Source organism: Polypterus senegalus, chromosome 6 (genome assembly GCF_016835505.1).
Source record: "Polypterus senegalus isolate Bchr_013 chromosome 6, ASM1683550v1, whole genome shotgun sequence".
NCBI lineage: Eukaryota > Metazoa > Chordata > Cladistia > Polypteriformes > Polypteridae > Polypterus > Polypterus senegalus.
Window position 1 is genome coordinate 175,868,295 of NC_053159.1, and position 21,104 is coordinate 175,889,398.

At 36.0% G+C, this 21,104-nt stretch overlaps 1 protein-coding gene across 1 annotated transcript in view; it reads left to right on the forward strand.

Annotated features, from left to right (window-relative positions):
- gorasp2 (golgi reassembly stacking protein 2) overlaps positions 1-21,104 on the forward strand; it is a 37,898-nt gene that overhangs the window by 11,996 nt on the left and 4,798 nt on the right. Inside the window, exons 3-10 of the mRNA XM_039757604.1 lie at positions 8,613-8,816; positions 9,223-9,309; positions 12,633-12,763; positions 12,854-12,986; positions 15,956-16,079; positions 16,771-16,857; positions 17,025-17,147; positions 19,378-19,464. Coding sequence (XP_039613538.1) covers positions 8,613-8,816; positions 9,223-9,309; positions 12,633-12,763; positions 12,854-12,986; positions 15,956-16,079; positions 16,771-16,857; positions 17,025-17,147; positions 19,378-19,464 — 976 coding nt within the window. The remainder of the gene's footprint in view (positions 1-8,612; positions 8,817-9,222; positions 9,310-12,632; positions 12,764-12,853; positions 12,987-15,955; positions 16,080-16,770; positions 16,858-17,024; positions 17,148-19,377; positions 19,465-21,104) is intronic.

The following is a 21,104-nucleotide window of genomic DNA, read 5'->3' on the forward strand; positions in this document are numbered from 1 at the left end:
ATATCGAACAGCCCTAGGGTCACTTAGTTAACTAGGGCCATTGATGTTTGGGGGAAGGAAAAAAAGCATAGACGAGCCAAGTATAGGTTGAAACAGTCCAGGCATTAGATTTATTATTATTATTAAGGAGTTGTTTTTTCTATACAATTATCCCTCAGTATCCATGAGGTATCAGTCCCACCACCCCCTCTGGATGCCAAACTCCATAGATTCTCAAGTCCCCTATATAAAATGGCGTAGTATTTGCATTTAACCCTGTGCACATCCTCGAGTGTGCTTTAAATAATCTCTATGTTGCTTATAGTACCTAATACAGTATAAATGCTATGTAAATAGTTGTTATACTGTGTCGTTTAGGGAGTAATAACAAAAAAGTCTCTACTTGTTTCGTACAGGTGCAACCATAATAGCACAACTACATAGTACACCTCAGCAACAGAAAAACATAACATTTTCTTTCTTTCAACACTTCCAAATTGCTTCCATTTAATGACCTGAAAAAGAAATACATAAAATAAAGCAATGAGTATTTAAAATAAAGCATATATTGGAAATAAAATTATAGATAGCAAAAATATACATTTATTCTCTCTCATATATATACACACACACTCTGAAGACAAGACAAATAGCAAATGTGATGCGAACAGTGTTCAAACTGAGTGCTGGAGGGAGACACTGAATCTTTGAGATGGTGGGAATACTACAGCAGGGTATGCCTACACCATTTTGTTTCCGTGGATTCAGTGTGGTGCTCGGCAAAAGGCAAATTCAAGTTTTACTTTTTGAAACGTTTCTGGAATCTTCCATTGACCATCTCCCCCGACCCAAAATATTTTCATTCCAGGAATGTACAAATGCAGATAGTGAGGGCTACTCTATTATAATGACTTACTTGTTACAAACAGAATTCTAGATTTTTATTTTCTACTATTAATAACCTTGTTAACATTCCCTAGTACTCCTTTATACTCACTGAGCAATATCTTAAATTTTTGATAAAAAAAAATGGCTTCAGTCAAGTGTATGTAAGATACCTACATGGTCAAGAAGCTTATCATGCAGTGTGACATTATTATTGGTGCTATTCCTGTTGGTTTTACCACCTAAGATACATTTGTTAAGGCATTGATTTCCAAAAGGTTTAAATTTTCAGGTTTATTGCTTTAAAATTGATTTTTGTATTGTGTTGTGTGCTTTATGAGCCTTGAAATTAGTGAAGTCACAAGAACTGCTGCTTTGTCAAGTAAATAATATTCCAAAACATAATTCTTAAAGATACTCTGATCGATCGGCTACCAGTCTAAATCGGCCAGTTTCCAGTAAAAAAGACTTTATTGGTGATTGGTAAATTGGCCGATCTCAAATAATCTTAACAGCCCCTGCTTTTCTGTGTTTTACGATAATTTAGTTGCAGTACTCATTTTACCAGACAGCGAAAGACAATTGGGTAATAAAGTGAGAAAAGGAATCGGAATAGTTGTCCTGTTCAATTAGACAAACTACTGGAAATGATACTTTAATGAATTCAGACCTTTTTATTTTGTCCTTTAATTAAAACAAATATCATTTGAGTTTGGACAGCGAGCTTCTGTTAAGTAAAGCAGTTAACTTTTTTAACTGAATAAAGAAAAGGTAAAGAAGAATTTGAAATTGCTGTGTAGTAAACGGCAGGCTTGTTAGCTTAACAGCAAAATGTGTCTTTTACTTTTAAACCTGTTCAGCATGTTAGTCTTGTGTCTTATTTAATTGCCAATTTTGATTGTGTGAGAATATTTATATCTATAATTTGTTTTTTGTCAGGCAAATGGTGAAAACTACTTTTTGTAATTAAGCCTTGTTTCAGATAGGTACATTACAAACAAAATAAACAATATGACATTTTGTAAATATGAGAAACATTTTCTTTTATGCCATATGTATTATGGTTACATATTTATGTACATATTTTATTAGGTAAAGTATGTATTTTAGGGAAATTATTTTAGTATTTTAATGATCCCTGAACAATGACCGTACAGAATTCATTTTGTTAAATAGAAAATGAACAGTTAACACCTGTTGTCTAGTTTAATTGTAAAAATACCAGTTAACACTTTAATATAGAACATAAGGCTTCTATTCATCTGTTACACAGGAGCTTAATGTAAAAGGTTTTTTAAAGGGATAAAGGAAAAAAGAATCGGTATCGGAAACAGCCAGTCCATTAATGTAAAATTGGTGATCGGTGTCAGTCTTACGAAAAACTTTTTTGCTGTATTGGTAGTACCGAATGAGATTTAGTATTGCACTCGCACATGGCTGCAAGTAGACAAATGACTCCAAAAGCCGACTATACTTCCTGAGAAGGTTGGCGTCCTTCAACATCTGCAATAAGATGCTGCAGATGTTCTACCAGACAGTTGTGGGGAGTGCCCTCTTTTACGCGGTGGTGTGCTGGGGAGGCAGCATAAAGATGAAGGACGCCTCACACCTTGATAAACTTGTTAGGAAGGCAGGCTCTATTGTAGGAATGAAGCTGGACAGTTTAACATCTGTGGCAGAGCGATGGGCGCTAAGCAAGCTCCTGTCAATCATGAAGAATCCACTGAACAGTGTCCTCTCCAGGCAGAGGAGTAGCTTCAGTGACGGACTGTTGTCACTGTCCTGCTCCACTGACAGACTGAGGAGATCGTTCCTCCCCCACACTATGCGATTCTTCAATTCCACCCCTCGGGGGGTAAACGCTAAAATTATGTGTATTGTCTGTTTTTTTACATACATTTTTAGTACTCTTTAATTACATTTTTTTTGTATCAGTATACTGCTGCTGGATTATGTGAATTTCCCCTTGGGATTAATAAAGTCTCTATCTATCTATCTCATGAGAAAACCCTAAGGAAAAATTACATATGAAAATGTTCCGGTAGTATTGATACAGCACCGCATTAACACACTGTAGCCAAGTTTCCATCCAGTTTTTTGCGACGTTTTGTTATTGACAAACAGAATATACGTAAAAAAAATGTGCGAAATTTGCTGTCTCTAGCCTGTTTCCATCCAGCTGGCTTTTTATCAATAAAATGGTGTGCGTGATGACGTCACCAACAAAAAAACGAACTGTCGCATAAGTTTTGTTGTATCACGAAAAAATATCTGCCCTTGAGCCGTTTCCATACATAATTTTGTGTATGTTGCAAATTATCTACCTTTTGTGTTCCACGTTACATCCCCTCCACTAAACAAAGAAATGGAGAGATTATTCAGACCGTTTTTTGAAATTTGCCAGCTTACTGTTATTTCAGTTTCACAAATAATTGGAATTGTACATAATATCTGAAGACGACAGCAGAATGAAGCAGTTGCTTGTCTGATATCCCTAGAGCTCGAAGAAAGTACTCCAGTGCGACGAAACCCACGGGTATAGGAGAGACGACGGAATAAGACCTTCTGGGAGGAGGTGGTGGAGAGACACTTCACAGAAAATCTCTGGCTGCAACATTTTAGAATGATATGGCCGACGTTTGAGATGTTGTGTGGATTCATCAGTCCTGATGTTGCGCCCATCACAGGTTGCCACCGACCACCGGTTCCATCCCAAAAGCAGATTGCCATCGCCCTTTACAAGCTGGCAACCTGCACCGAGTATAGAGTAGCTGGAGAAACTTTCGGGGTTAGTAAAACTACCGTCCATCGATGTGTATATGCTGTGTGCACCACTATTAAAGAAAAATTAATGCGGCGTTATATCAGACATCCGACTGTAGCGGAGGCCAGTGAAATTGCATACCGCAATTCCTTGGTGCATCTTTTATGATGCAGGGACAACAACCTGCAACTCCACATCAATAAGACAAAAGAGCTGATAGTGCACTTTAGGCATGCCAAGTAACCTTTAAAAATTGTCACTATCCGGGGGAGGAGGTGGCAGTGATGCAGAGCTACAAGTACCTAGGAGTCCTTTTAAACAGCAAACTGAACTGGTCTGACAACACAGTGGCCTTGTATAAGAAGGGCCAGAGCAGACTGTAACTGGACACACTGGAAGCTGTTGTAGAAGAGAGAAATGGAAAAGTGAAAAAATTGGATGCCATTATGAAAAATACCCCCCATCCCCTGCAGGAGGCGCTGTCGTAAAGCACCTTTAGACACAGGTTTAGCACCATGGAGTTCTAAGAAGCACCCCTAGGGGGGTCTTTTCTGCCCACTGCTATAGGTCATTTTAATGCTTCCTCCCAGTGCACTCGTGAAGTTTATTTCGAAATATCTGAACAATTTAAATTTTGTTTGTATTTAGATATCGATTGATTGATTTGCTGTATTTGTCCTGTGAGTCTGTATCCCTGTTTTTGTTTGTTGCTGCTGTATGCATGTGAATTTCCCCTTGGGATTAATAAACTTTATCTATTCTAATCTAATGTGCAGAATATTTTAAAATTCAAAGTGAGTTAATGTACAAAGGGGCCCAGTCATCATAATAGTGTAAATTCCATTAAATCCAGCAAAATCCATCTTTTTTAAATGCAGCTGAGATGTTTTCTGTTAAATATGATGCAAATTCAGTTCAGTTTGGTGAAGCCAAGTGACATGTCTAGATAAATCATTGTTATAAGTTTTCATACTGAATATTTTCATGATGTGCTTTTTGACTAATTTTAGTATTTGAGTGTTCTGTAATGAATATCAAACTGAGATTTTGTTAACTTATCTTAATTTCACTTTGGCAACCTCCCTAGCCCCTTCTCTTTCAACCACATAAAAGCCACATTTTTTTTTTATCTGTCTGTCAGGTTTGAGTGTTAGAATACAAAGTTAAGCAAGATACAGCGCTTAAAATGTCTGTTAATGTGAATTGTTTAGTGAGCAGGAGATGAAGTGATCACCAAAAGGCATAAAGTTAAAGATGACACATTTCTTTATAGTTTGAGCAAGATTTGTTTCTGTCACTTAAGGTACAAAAAATGAAAAGGGCCTGAAGCTAAAGTTTGGGCACCCAACATAATCTGTACTTGGTAACCTCCTTTGGCAAGTGTCACAGCCAAGAGTCTTTCAGTTCTTACTTAGGGTGTTTTCGCCCATTTATACGTGAAAAAACTTCTAATTCTGCAAAATGCTTAGGCTGTCTTGCATGCACTGATCTATCCACTTGATAATTAATGATGTTTTTGGGGGTAAGGGTGGAGGCACTGTAAGGGCTGGGGCAAACCCATCTTCTTGTGCCTTTTGAGGTATTAATTATAGACTTAAATGTATGTTTTTATATTTGAATTTATATATTCAATGGCATTTGTAGTTTATCAGTCCTCTCATTGGCAGTTAAACACTGCTTAAATTTTAATGTGTATGCACTTATAGTGTTAAAATATACTTTTACTATATTTATACAGGTGTGTTTCATTTTTAAATTATTTTTAAAAAATTCATTTTTTCACTGTGTACTAGTACTAGCTAGGCATTCTTAATTCTTGGTGTAATTAAATACGGATTACAATTTTAATCATGCAGTACTTGCTTCTTACCTAAATGTACGCTGTGTGACACATACACAAATAATAAACACAGTGCAAACCCTTTTAAAAAAAAAAAAAAAAGCTGTGAAATTTCAAATGTTCATAAGGTGTTTATCAAGAAAATTCGAGGCAATCATGCTTAAAAAGTTTACAAGTATAATAAACTTTTTAGCTTAACAGCAACATTTTTCTATTAGTTACTAAGCAGTAATTAAAAAAAAAAAATTCTACTTGAAAACATGAGATGCTGTACTTAACACAAGCTCACTTGATTCCAAACTGAATGGAGCAGTGTCCATCTTAATTAAATGACAAAGTAAAAAGGTCTGAATTCATTCAAATTCATTCTTACCATTTGCCAAACTGGACAGGATGACTCCTGCAGTTCCGTTTTTTTTCCGTTTATTACTCCACTTTCTTTAATGTATAGGCTAATATTACAGTCTTCTCTCACTCCGGTTAAGTCTGTCTTGTTGGAAGTTTTCAACAGAAAAAAAGCAATTTCCTTAAACCTTAGAAGGCAGAGGCTGAGCCAAAATTGCTTCTTGTGATCGGCAAATGTATATTGAAAATCAGCCTATTTTCATCAACATTTAGGAACATTAGCTGGCAAAAAACACTGAAAGAAAAATAAAATTTAATGGTGGTTTTTTTAAACAACTTCCACCCTTTCTTTAAAGTTATCTCTTGGAATAAACCTCTTAATTACAAATCCATATTTTCAGAATCCCTGTACAAACAGTGTTCTTGTGTTGTTTTCAACATGCCTTACACAAGTGATCAAATGTTTCCATTGATTATGCCTAAATACGCCATTGAATAGGATAGATCTTGACTACTATAATCACTCTTAATTGGAGACTGCACCCAAGTTCTTGTGCCATTCAAATACATACCATCTGGTTTCACTGCATTTGTTAATTTTTATTTGTGACTTGGTTTAAAAAATCCCAGTGAGCACCAGAAGTTCAGAATTCACCAATTAATTGTAAACAGTGAAGTAGGCTGTTTTAACAGGCTCATAAACTGTGTCTCTTTATTTCAAAGGAAGAAATCAAGGATCAAAAAATATCCTTTCTGGGCACAACATTAGAGACTTCCTTCCCCAACATAGATTTCATCTTGCTCCATGCCATTGTTATAAGTGAACCCTTTGGAACTGAGTGTGTTGTTTCTGTTTGTTTTGTTTTACTTTGTGCCATTTGTTTCGAAATGTAAAAATTTCTTTTACAGCATTCTTCTTTCATGTTATCTGTACCCAGAACAAGCGTCATTATAGTGCTTAAAACCTCAACAGAAAAGAAAAAAAAATAAAATATGTAAGACATGCTGGAGAATTATTTTTGGATATCAAAAATTTCTTCCTTTTGTATCCTTCCACATACACCATCCTTATTTAGTGTTTTTCTTATGGTAAAGGCATAAACACAGAGGTTAGGCAGTTAGAAACCTGTAGATTATTAACCATTACCCATAGTGTTTTTGTGATGACTAGACTTTTTCTTGAAGTAACACTACAGGACAAAGCTAACAACTGAGTGAATATTTGGCATGGAGAAAAAAAATGAATAGATTCTGGCAGGATGCTGGCTTAGGGCGGAGGATTGGCAGGGAGAGATTGGTTTTTTGGTGGACACGGCAGCCTTCCACTTTAGCCCCTCAAGGCTCGGTAATGATCATTTATGGAAACCTTTACTTCCTCTATAGTTCTCGGTCATTTTCTAGGCACTCCACTGGAGACCACAGCAGAGCTGATCCAAAACTATCCAATCAATAGTAGTGATGGTCTATATGTACAAAGGGCAGGACAGTAATCAGTTTGAGTTTATTACACATGGTTACTGTGAATATCATGTTTAAGGGGAACAAAACCATAACCTGGCCCCCACAACAAATTGACTTCAACGGCTTAGCCAAGCCTCTCGGCATCAGGTAAAGGAACATCAATCCATTAAGTGTAGTCCACGTGCACCCCCACACATCTAAATGCAATTATCCATCCATTATCCAACCCACTATATCCTAACTACAGGGTCACAGGGGGTCTGCTGGAGCCAGTCCCAGCCAGCACAGGGCGCAAGGCAGGAAACAAACCCTGGGCAGGGCGCCAGCACACCGCAGTAAATGCAGTCACAGACTTGTTATTGCTTAATGTCATGTGCACAATAGGCCTCTCTGATTTTGTTTTCTACAGCACATGGCCACATTTACAACCCCTTGATGTTCATCCCTGCCCCACCCACAGCAAGGACCCAATTCAAGAATAGGCACGATTAGACAATAGGTGGTGCAAAATGGATTACACTTTTATAATAGTGGATAAGTGAATCCACAGGAATGTAATCTGTGGATAGTGAGGATTTACTGTGTGTATTTTTTTTAATTATTGCTGATGGGCTGGGTTTTACATCTTTCAATGAACAACCTAACAAAAAGATCAAAATAAATAAATATGTCAACTTTGTAACAATTGAGTATCCCTGATATGAAATTCTAAAATGGTCCAAAACGTTTTGAGTGCCAACTTGTCACAACCTATATTGCCTTTAATTTTTTTTCTCCATTTACATTAGGAAGACAGTAAATTGCTGCAGATTACCTTTTTATGTTGGCAAAAATGTTTTATGTATGTACACCCACACCATGAAAACTAAATGTGATGTCTCATTGGCCAGTTAATGGCTTCCAGCACAGAAAGCAGGACAGAGTAAAAGTTGGCTGATATATTCCTCACCTGTCAGCCAGTTACCTGAGAAGTGACAGCAGGCAGCATGTATGAACTAACATTGAACAAAAACATTTTTCAATGGAAATATTCAGCATTGGCCAGCTTAAAAAGGAACTCCAATAGATTATGTACTGTACATCATTAAACCTCAAAGGAGATGAATATACATTTATCACATCAACAAACATAATAATGGCTCAAGAATATGAATTACATGTGCGACTCATTATTTAGCTGGATTAGCTGCATCTCCCTGCTTGAACATGTCTGTCCCCAAGGTATTGCATGATATATATGCAAATATTCCAAAATATGAAAATATCTGAAGTGCGGCCCCTTACATTATGCATTAAATATTCCTTTTAACTTTTTATTGTATCTTTTTTTCTCAACAGAATAAAGACAATGACACTTTGAAAGACTTGCTGAAAGCAAATGTTGAGAAACCAGTCAAAATGTTGGTGTACAGCAGTAAAAGACTAGAACTCCGAGAGACAACAGTAACACCAAGCAATATGTGGGGTGGACAAGGTTTGCTAGGTGTGAGCATCCGCTTTTGCAGTTTTGAAGGGGCCAATGAAAATGTTTGGCATGTACTAGTAAGTATGTTTTTCTGGGCGTAAAACTTTACCAAAATGTTGAAATTCAATAAAATTACTTTATTCTGATTTTTATTTATTTTTTTGCATAGTTCTACCATTTTCATTATAAAAGATATTCAAAATGCAAAACGAGAGATTGGTTTTATTCATAAACATCTCATCATCTGTGAGGAAATGATCCACATCATAGGCTAATTGCACCATCTGTTAAGTCTGCTGTTTTTGCTTAGAGATATTCACAATAGACTGCTTAAGAATCTGAAAATGTAATGATACTGCATATGTAATTTATAAGGATTATGTTTACTTTACAGCATTGTAACATATATGCTTTAGTGTCTTATACTTGTTGTAAAATTTAGGTACTTCTGTATTTGCTATAATTGTATGTTGTTCACAATAGGAAGTGGAGCCAAATTCCCCTGCAGCACTTGCAGGTCTGCGACCCCACACGGATTACATTATTGGTGCAGACACTGTCATGAACGAGGTGAGGTAAACACTGTGGTTCATCTGTAAATGTCACATTATTCCACTTGATTTAAATGAAATGTCTTGTGTACATGTAAATAGTATTATATACTATATATTATAGTATATAATATTATATCTATATATGTCAAGCGCTGCAAGGTGGTGAAAAGTGGTTGATTTTGAAGGATTTTTGAAAAAAATGTTCCATATTATTTAAAGTGATTGATTATTTCATTTTTTTTTTTTTTTTAAACTACAGACCTTCCTAAAATATGTTTTACAAGTTTAAACCATGTTCCACAGTAGAATATCTTGGAGCAAAATAACTGCTATTGCAGCTTTTTGTGTCTAGTTGTGCGGTTTGTTTTTTTTTTTGTTTGTTTGTTTATTTTATTATTACACACCTTAAAACACATTTTTGTAAAGAATAAAAATTTGGTTGTAAATAAAATGTGATTTGAGGCCTAATGCCTTCTACACCAAATAGTGTATCAATATATAAAAAAAAAAAATGCAAAAATGTGTCAAGATTCTGTGTGGGGTTGACAGTTTTATGTTGTTATCAGTACATGAAATAATGAAATAACCATATTTTCAGAATTTGGAGGTTTCAAGTGGCAACTTGGACTTGCCATATCTGATAAAAATATGTCTATATTTCCATGCAAAGGAAGAGCATGACAGGTTGTCGTATGATTCAATCAATTTTGACTACATGAGGATGTTGGTTTCTTCTCACAGTTAAAGGTTTGATGTTTGGTTCATTGCCTTCATTTAATTGACCCTTGAGGTGGATGTGTGCAAGTGTGGAAATCTCAGTTGGCAGGAATTTTGTCTGGGGCAAGTTCCTACCTTGCACATATGAAAGCTATGATAGGTTAGAAATCTAGATGGACTAATTGAAAGAAATGCGCACATGCATTTGCTTTGGATTTACTCGGCATAACTGTAGGTTCTTTAACAAGTTAACATTATTTCATAGGTTTAAAGTAAGTGGCCCCTGTGGTCCACTTTGGTTGCATTACAACACCATGTAAGAATCTCAAAATCAGTTATTCTTAAAAGTACAATTAATATCAGTACTGGACTTTCTAAATTGAACATTAACTAGGAATCTAACAAATTGTTCCAAAGTTATTATGGTGTACGCTGTATTAACCAGCTCTTTTCAGCCATAGAAGCGTCATTAGATGGATAGTTGTTTACGTTTTGTATAAATAGAAATCCTGATGAGGGTGAGAAACCATGACCATATCACCCCCATCTTGAAAAACCTTCACTGGCTCCCTGTCCCACTCAGAATAGAGTCTAAGGTCTCCCTCCTCACCCATCAGTGCATTCATGGACATGCCCCCCTTTATTAACAGGAACTTCTCATTCCTCATACCTCCTCACGCTCCCTCCGCTCTGTACACGTTAACACCCTCCAAGTCCCTAGAACCAAGTTCAGCAGCATGGGTGATAGGGCTTGTTCATCTGTGGCGCCGAGGCTGTGGAACGTCCTCCATGACTACTTGAGAGCCCCACAGTCGACTGATGCTTTTAAACAAAACCTAAAAACTCATCTTTTTAGAAAGACATTTTGTTAAAGTATTTTATAGATTCTCTTGTTTATTTATTTTTTTTTACTCTGTAGCACTTTGAGATTGGTAAAATATAAAATGCAATATAAATAAAATGTAGTATTATTATTATTATTATTATTAAATACTATGCACAGTCATGAGAACACAAGATACCTGTATACAAAATGTTTCCATCAGTCCTTTAGTTCATGCGTATCATTATTCATTCCGAATCATTTAGGCCCATTCAGAAGGGTGTAAGCCCAGTTTCACTTGGTTAATGCCATTTTCCGATGCTTGAATCATTTTACAGGCATTTTTCCATCTCTCTCAACTGATTTTTGAAATATGAGGTAGTGCATAGTCATTAAGTGGATAGATTTAGAGAAGGTCGACAAGGGAGTTGTTGTGGACAACTGGGACTATTAAGAATTTTATATACAATGGATTCACAAAGTGTTCAGACTGTTCCACTTTCTGCACAATTTATTGTGTTGTGGGTTTCATTTTTAAATGGGTATATTTGTCATTTTTGCTTTGGTCTGCATTCAGTATAACTTAAATGACAAAGGGAAAACACGTTTTCAGAAAGACTTGCAAATTTACTCGTCAACAACTGACATCTCTTACTCCTAAATATTCAGACCCTTTCGTTCCAGCTTTGAGTCCTCTTGGGCAAGTCTCTGCAAGCTTTGTACTTCTAGATCTGAGCAGTTTATCCCATTTTTTTTCTGGCAGATTCTCTGAGGCTCTATTAAATTGGATTGTAAATATCTGTAAACTGCCGTCTTTCGGTCTCTGTACACCGTTTCTATGGTGTTTATGTCAGAACTTTTCTCTTTTTAATTTTCTTGCTTTATAGTCATTCTGGTATGCGTACATATCGAAGTGTGTGTGTATCTATCCATCTGGCAGTTTACTGCTTACCTTTTCCCCATTTTAGGTCATTCATTGCATTTTAACGGATTAACCTGAGGTGTTCTAAAACCGGTAATGTATAAATGAGAGATTTCAGTTTGGGGTTTTTAAAATTGCAAACCTTTCTAAAAACATGTTCTTTTGTCATTATGGATTATTGTAGATTGGTGTAGCAGCAACTGCAGAAATATCCGTTTAAAATAAAATTTGCAACACAAGGTGTACGTAAAGGGGTCTGAACATTTTCTGCATCCAGTCCAATCTGAAGCTGTTTCTTTAAAATACTTTTAAGCAACTATTTTTGACACATCCCAAAGCATATACTCCCTTCAATTGTGAAGGAACAGCAAGAAGGTGCTGTATGTTTACATTGTTATATTTCATTTCTATGAACTGTATGATTCTGTCATGCAAAGTATGGTGGTTGCATGGATTTGGTAGGTCATATTTAGTAAACTAACAGCTCATCATTACATTGGACCATCACAGACAGATTTGCAAATTGTAAAATGATGTTGCAAAATTTAATTTTTAACAAAACAATCAGCTTTATTCCAATTGTAAGTAAATAAACTGAATCTTTTTTTCTCTCTTCTGTTATTGACACCATTTCTTCACTTTATTATTCCAGAAATGTGCATTGTTTCTATTCCTGAACTAAGTGTTAATAGAACAGAAATGAATATAGATGTAGTCTATAAATAGTGTTAATTTTGTTTGATGGTTTAGCAGGTTTTTAGTAATTTAAAAGGTTATATGGCATATTTTAATGCACTTTATCATCAGCATACATTTATTTACTGCATGTTTTAAGAAGGTTATCAAAATAGTACAGTGTTTTGTGGCTCTCTTTCAGTCTGAAGATCTCTTCTCCCTAATAGAGTCTCATGAGGGAAAAGGTCTGAAACTATATGTATACAATACAGACACCGACAATTGTCGGGAAGTTGTCATTACACCAAACAGTTCATGGGGTGGAGATGGGAGGTAAGAATTAATTGGAGTATACACCATAATGGTAATTACATCAATTTGGAGAAAATACTCATGAGTAATACTACTTTTTATACTTTGCAGCTTAGGATGTGGAATTGGTTATGGTTATTTACATAGAATACCAACTCGACCATTTGAAGAAGGCAAGAAGATTACTCTTCCAGGCCAGGTACCTACGGCACCCATTAGCCCCCTGAAAGATGGATTTACTGAGGTTGGTTTTATGGCTTAATATTGTGATGCTAGCATAGAAACTCTTGAATAATATTTGACTAAAATTAAGTTGTTTCTGCTGCATCATTGTGTGATTTTGAGATGTATAAAGAAGACTGACAGAATCACTGTATTTAGTATGCCACTATAAAAAAAGATATATATTTTAAACGTAAGCTTGGAATTCTTATTTACAAATCTCAGCCTATGTTTGTCATAGCAGAAACTGTCCATGACCTGAAGGAGGATGCAGCTTAGGGAAGGCACAATATAAATAAAACATGGCTATCCTCCAACCACTATACAGTTCCACATAAGTTGTCGTAATTATTTTAGAGGTTCTTAGCAAAATGCAGTATTTGATGTGTCTGTGCGTGTTATCTGAAATGTTAGGACATTTCACTGTTGCTAAAATAAAGCACTTACTTGTACAAACATAATGGCCATAATTAAATGAGTATTTTACTTGAATATATTTTTACGGATATAGCCATTATGATGATTATTTTGCATTACAAAATAACATTTTAACTATGATGAAGTTGGCTTTTTGAATGTGTGGATTACTATTCACGAGGAAAACTAGTCTGGATTTGAGCTTCTTGTGGTGTTCATGTCATTTCATCGTTTTATTATGAATCTTGGAAGTACAAAGCTATCAGTGTTTCAGAGCTGAACCATAGAACATTGTTTTCCTAACCACGAGTCTTCATTACTGGGTTACGAGTCTCTGTTTTTTGGTCACCCGCTCAAGTAAAAAGCCGAGTAGGTCACAATTTCCACTTCTCATGCACGCTGTGCACACCATAATATACACCAGGGGTGCCCACACTTTTTCGGCCTGCAAGCTACTTTTAAAATGACCAGGTGGAAATGATCTACCTACATCAAATAAATAAAAATATATATATATATATATATATATATATATATATATACACATACACATACACATACACACTGAGTATACTTTATACATAAAATGTATGTTGTCGCATCTTGCATAACTGAATACCCTTTATGGCAATAACAGTTCAATACATTTATGGTCACTACAGAATTTGGATTTAATAATCGTCATGTGGGAAAAGGCTGACTTGCATAAATAAGTAGTGCCGAATAATGCAGTCAAGGAGCTTTTGAATTCAGCCGAGTGAAAAATGACAGCTGTCCAATTAACTGCAATTTTAGTTCCCTCTCCTTTCTCTTTCTCAGATCGCTTTTTGGAAGGATGTCAGTTTCAGTAGTTTTATGAACACTTCGAAAGTGCCTTTCCACATTTTCCTTCTTTGGAATAGCAATGATAGATTGACAGATCAGAAAAACGCACTTTGATTATGACATTGTGAGAAAAAAATCCTCTTCCAATTCCACACCCAGCCTATGTACCCTCCCCAGACAATTTTTTTTTTTTTTTATCCCTTCTTTAGTCGATATAAATTGGAAGGCTAACTAGATCACAGCCAGAGTTTTGCAGTAGCTTGCGTGTTTGATCGTGAGTGCAGGATGACCAGTGTGTTAGAAGAGAAGAGATTTCAGACTGGCCGCCCTGTATGTCAATCAAGTAGCAAATGCCATAGGGAGGATATATGATAGACTAACGTTTGGAAAAAAAAAAAAATTTTTAATTCAACGCGATCTACCGGTTGATCGTAATCGACGCATTGGGCACCCCGATATACACTTATCATTGCACTAGTTACACCAGTGGAAATTGTCTTGAGTTCATCGACAATATATTCTGTTTGATACCAATCTCGTTATACCAAGGGCCAAACACTCACGTTGTTCCCACCCCACCTTTGATATTATACTCGTTTTTCGACAAGCTAGTTATACCGAGCCAAAACCCAGGCTTCAAAATTATATTCCTTTCTCATCGTTAACACTTCACCAAGGGGAAATCATAGCACCCCTCCTGCCACCAGCTGTTCAATATTTTGTTTTGTCACTGCACTCGTCACACTATGGGGAAAGTCATTCCAACCAGAGGCCAGAAAGTGTGAAACACTGCCACAGAGGATATTTTGGATGCAGAAATGTCATACACATTGGGCCAAATGAGTTACCATTTGTTAATGTTTATTGTAGGAGGACTGAAAGATGACCATTATGTCTTTCTTTTGTAGCTTTCTGTTTCCGTTTTGAATTTTAATTTGGGAGAGCTCTGCATATGATTTGTTCTACAGGGATGATTTTATTAGAAAGCAAAAAATGACAAAAAGGGAAAAATAATACATGTCATTAAAAATCTGATTCTGACAATTCTTTGTACTTGTCCTGTTTTGGAATTGTTGCAGTTGTGGACATAAATTGCTAATTTTAAAAGCTGTTGCATTTAAAGAAACACCACAATGAATGTGTTAAACTGTGCTTACTGGGCAGGTATATAGTCAGATTTTTACACAAGCCGGGAATTATGAAAAGCAAAGAAATCTGCATTTATTTCAAAATTAATCATGTAAAACAACAATAATTGCTTGTGTGCGTTCTTTGTGGACTCCCACTATTCCAGTTTCTAAAAGAATATAAAAGGGAATTGTCCAAAAGGTTGTCATGCTCAAGACAATGGCAATTACAAATTCATATGGCTTTAAGTTGTGCATTTTATTTAGCATTTAGAAGTTTTAATTATCTCATATTTGGCATGTATCATCTGATGTTGCATGGTAGTTTATTGAAAAACCTGAATATCATGGAAACTCTTAATTGAAACATTTTGTTTATTATTGTTGAAGGGCAATTTTTTATTTATTCATTTTTTACCTAACCTAATTTGTTTTACGTCAACAAAAGGCAAGAGCATGAGATCTGGGGTAAGGGGTAGTTGGTTTGACTTCATTGTAATGCATGCCTTGTAGAAAAGCAGAAACGCGTGACTCAAAAGTGTAGTGTTAATTATAATTATAAATGACTTTGGTTACTGCAAATGACCTTTGCAATTTATCAACAAAATATTCATTATTTTAGGTTCAGCTTTCTGCTGTTGGTTCAACACCTGCTGTGTCTTCCGCATCTGCAGGAATTGAACAGGATCTATCAAACCTTTCCATTAGTTCTGCTCCCCCTTCTGTTAGTAACGTACTCAACACAGGTAATTGCATGAGCTGTGTTTCTGAATTTTTTTTATTTTGAAATTTAGCAATCTAGTCTTCATCAAGTCCTGCCGTGAGAACTCTAAATACAAAGAGGACTGTTTAATTTATGTTAGGTAGAATGCACAGAGAAGACTGGGCAGTCTCATGGTCTGGAATCCCTGCAGATTTTATTTTTTTTCTCCAGCCTTCTGGAGTTTTTTGTTTTTTCTGTCCTCCCTGGCCATCGGACCTTACTCTTATTCTATGTTAATTAATGTTGACTTATTTTCTTTTCTTACTGTGTCTTATTTTTCTATTCTTCATTATGTAAAGCAGTTTGAGCTATATATTTTTTTGTATGAAAATGTGCTATATAAATGTTGTTTTTGTTTTGAAATAAGGATACTGTTGCAGACTGACTAGAGATCTGATTTAAACTTAAATTAAGATGCCAAAAAAGCACTTACTTGTGTCTTGAATGTATAGACTGCAATTTCTCATTTAAGAGCAGTGTTGTTCTGCTTTGCATTCTAACCTCTATCAGCCTTTTTCATCCTATCTCTAAGCTGCATGTTTTAGTTGTCTCATTAAGTTTGTCAATTTATTGTTATTAGGTTTACATGCATTATTGTTACTTATCTACACTTTATGCTATTCTAGCATTTGATTGGTTTCTCTTTTGTTTTTGTGTTTTTATTTATTTATAAGGTGTACCAACTGTTCCTCTCTTGGCTCCACAAGTAAATCCTTCAGTAAGCACAGTGCCCTCCATTAACCCTGCTACGACATTACCTGGTATGAAAATCATGTACAATTCAAAAATTCTAACATTGTACTATTTAAACAAATATAAATTAACCTAAAATTTTGAATCTACTTCTTTAAGCCTAGATGAAGCATAATGAGACATGCATTAGTAGAACTCATTCACTTCTTTCCCCTCTTTTTTTTTATCAACACAGGTTTGATGTCCTTGCCAAGTGGATTACCTAACATGCACACTTTGCCAAATATACATCTGACTTTACCACATTTAACCCCCGTCTCGTTACCTGTCGTAGGAGGATTACCCCAATCCACAACAGGTGTGTTTTAAGAATCCTGAAAATAAGATTTTGGTACCTAATTTGTTTTTGTCCACACAGAAAGGGTCCTTTTTTCTCTCCTTCCCCACTTCAATAAGTGGTATGTTACCATGAGCAGAAAGTTACTTTCAAATTGGTATCCTTCTAAACCCCAAGAACTGCTGCTTGTTGAGTTTTGTATAAATCAGTATCCGTGTAACTAAGTAATATGTTAGGTTTGGAATTCTGGTGATTCTGTTTTTATGATATGCAAGACTGAATTTATTTTAATATAGTGAAATATACTTCCTATAAATAAGCAGCACTGAAAGATTACCTTGAAGTAGATTGTCAAAAGTCTAGTGGGAGTACAACTGTCATTTTGAAGTAGAACATCTTGCATGCGTGATAATGTTTGTTGATTAATATCAGTTTTGTAATTACAGTAAGTAACCTGTATTTTCTGTAACAGCTGGAATGGAGGAAATACTTAGGAGAGGGGAGGTCCCACTGAGCATTAAATTATACATTTTATTATAATGGATCTATTTTTTAAACATTAATAAAGATAATAGTTGTAGACAATAATGTCTTGGATTAATAGAAAAATGGAAATTGGAATAAATTCATAAACTCCAAAAGAATAAATGTATGAAGAAAATAATTACAAAGCAGAAAATAACTTGCGGCTTAGATCTCTTATAATGTCAGGGTTTCCATTCCTGTGGAAAAATCATTAATCATGTTTTAAGAAACCGGCATCAGTGGTACTCAAAAACATTCTTCCCAGATGAATGAGTGCTCAGCCACAGGAAAAAAGTTAGTGTGTATCTGCATAAATACAGAATAGTGCTAATAATTTTGTTCTTATGCAGGGAGTGAAAATCTTTGAGAATAAATGCATGTATTTGTTATGATCAAAAAGTTTAGAGTTTGAGCTCTTAATGGAGACACTAATAAATTTTCTGGTTACATTTGTTAATTTAAAATTTTTCATCATAAAATGCTTGATATCCTTTTCAGCCGGTTTGAGAAATGTGACCAAATCCAATGGAGAATGGCAATAATATGAAGTTTTATACAATTATTAAATCTCTATTCAAACATCCTATTTTCAAAAATAAATGTAGTTTTTTCAGAGGGTGGTTTTGTAAAGGGATTGTTTCTTCCTTACGCCCAGTGCTTGCTGGGAGAGGCTCCAACTTACCCATGACCCGGCACTGGATAAGTTGGTTTGGAAGATGAATGGACAGATGAATGGGGCAACACAAGTAAAACAAAGAACAAGGAAACAAAAGTATAAATACTTTCACAAATGCAGAGTGTCAAATCTTTCAAAAAATGATCAAGAAATATCTTATGAGGCACTGCTACGGAATCATTCACTAGCTTGGCTACCTATCTAAAACAGGTTGAAATCTAAGCAATCAGTGTACACCTCAGTGTTAATGTTTGTAGTGCATCAGAAGCTGTGTATGGCTCTGCCTAAACTTGCCCCCCCTGCACTGTCTAAGACAAAGGAGAAAAACTGCAATATAGAAAACATAAAGAAAACAGCAATATGCTGGTGTTGTACTGTAAAATGTTTTTTACCTGAACCTGACCTGCATTGCCAAAATTTTGCACCACACCTGGACCTGCAAAAAAATAAGACCTATAAGTACCCAATATTTGAATTTTTTTTGTAGTACCTGTGTACCTGACTCAATGCAGAACTCTGGTACATACTCATCTGAAAGGCTTGCAGTGTAGTAAGGCAAATTAACTATTTTTAGGTATATTGTAAGTGTTTTTTTACAGTCAGTTCAATGAAACCTCACTGTAAAATGTATGTCAAAAAGACACTTTGTATGGAATTCACTACACAGTGCAATTGTCTCATTTAGGAACTACCCAACTCATAAACAATGCCTCATTAAAGCTGACAGCCTGAAGGGTGTGTGTGTGTGATAGTTGCTAATTAATAAACGTCATACAATTATTAAATAAATAAATAAAGTTAAAAAGTTCTGGTCTAATATCACCAACAGTTGCCTTGTTGGATGTTGAGAAGGCACTGATTGGATAATAAATGGCATTTATTTGAGTTTAAAATGAAGTGTCCATCTTAATATGTTGGACAGTAAAATTAGTTTTTGTGTTGAAACTATAGTTATATTTTTTGTTTACATTATTGGTATTACTTCATAATCTACCTAAGCTAACATCTAATTGGTTTCTCATTTATTCTTTTTCTGTATTAATTTATAAGGTGTACCAACCATTCCTCTCTTGGCTCCACAAGTAAATCCTTCAATGAGCACGGTGCCTGCCATCAACCCTGCTACAGCGTTACCTGGTATGAGACATATAAAATTATAATTATAAATGCTGACATTTTCAGCTATTACAGCAATTTAATTTGCTTAAATAAATCATTTTAATGCTTCTTACGAAGGGAACAAAATGTAAGAAATCCATATACATGGATTAATCATTTTTAAGCCTACCCTTTAAGGTAGAAGTTAATTATCTTGTTTGGTTTAACAAATGTAAAAACAATTGAATTAAATTTTGCAATCCCACTCTACACTAATACACATATATAGACTTCTCAAAGCTTTTCTGTTTTACTCAAAATTATGCTGCACACATTGGAACTCCACATGTGATGTAATGGAGCACATGCACAACCAGAGGTGAGCAGTAAGCGCAATAGTATTACACAAAACAGTCATATAAAAGCTTGTCAAAGCCAGAAACATGCTATAGATCTTGGAGACAACACCTAATAAGCCATCTGAAGATGTGCTGCCAGTCCAAAATATGCTGTCCTCCTCTGACTATCTCAACATTAATTGAAGTGGAGACAGTGGACAAGGTGAGGCACTAAAAATATATCTAGGGATACTCATTGATAACTGACTAGACATTGATTTTAACATGGAGCACGTGTGGAAGAAATGGCAGCAGGATGTGAATATTACTTTGACTCATACAACCTACCAAAACATTGTTGCAGACCATGTACACTCCTTCATAGCAATAGTATTTTCAGATGGCAGTCGCCTCCCTCAGCAAGATGATGCACCCCACCACACTGCAGAAATTGTTCAGCAGTGGTTTGAGGAATGTGACAATGAGTTAAAGATGTTGAATTGGCCTTCAAATTCCTCAGATCTCAATCTGCTTGAGCATCTCTGGGATGTGCTAGAAAAACAAGTCCCCTCCATGGAGGCCCCATCTCGCAACTTACAGGACTTAAAGACACAGAGGTCTTGTCAAGTCCATGCCTTGATGGTTAAGAGCTATTTCGGTAGCACGAGGGGAGCCTACACAATATTATGCAGGTAGTTTTAATTTTGTGGCTAATCCGTGTTATATTCATTAACTAATCCTTTTAGTCAGTCATTAGGGGGATTGAAGCGAAGGTGTGCTCCAGAGAGAGAGAGTCTCGCACGGTGTGTTGCCTTCCGGGAGCACAGTTGGGAGACCTCCCTGGAAGGGTGGATAGGCTCTTGGCCAGAGTGGGGGTGGATCCAGTTGTCATTGTCCACGTTGGAACAAATGACATACATAAGGGTAGTCTGTCAGTTCTGCGATCCAAATTCAAAGAGTTAGGTACCAAGCTGAGGAGCAGAACTGACAAGGTAGTCTTCTCCGAAGTTCTGCCTGTGCCACGCGCCAGTCCAGGTAAGATTGAGGAGATTAGAAGGCTTAACGCGTGGCTCAAATCTTGGTGCAGGGTAGAAGGGTATAGGTTTATGGGGCATTGGGACTCCTTTTGGAACAGATGGGACCTGTTCTGCCGTGACGGGTTACATCTGAACCGGAGGGGCACCAATGTGTTGGGGAGGCGTATGTGTAGGCTAGTTGAGGATTGTTTAAACTAGGGAATGGGGGGGCAGGGAGTTTAGGACAGGCCAGATTTAGATCTATACATGGAAGAACAAACAATGGTGTAGAAATACAAATGCATAGTAATGTAAATTGTAAGCA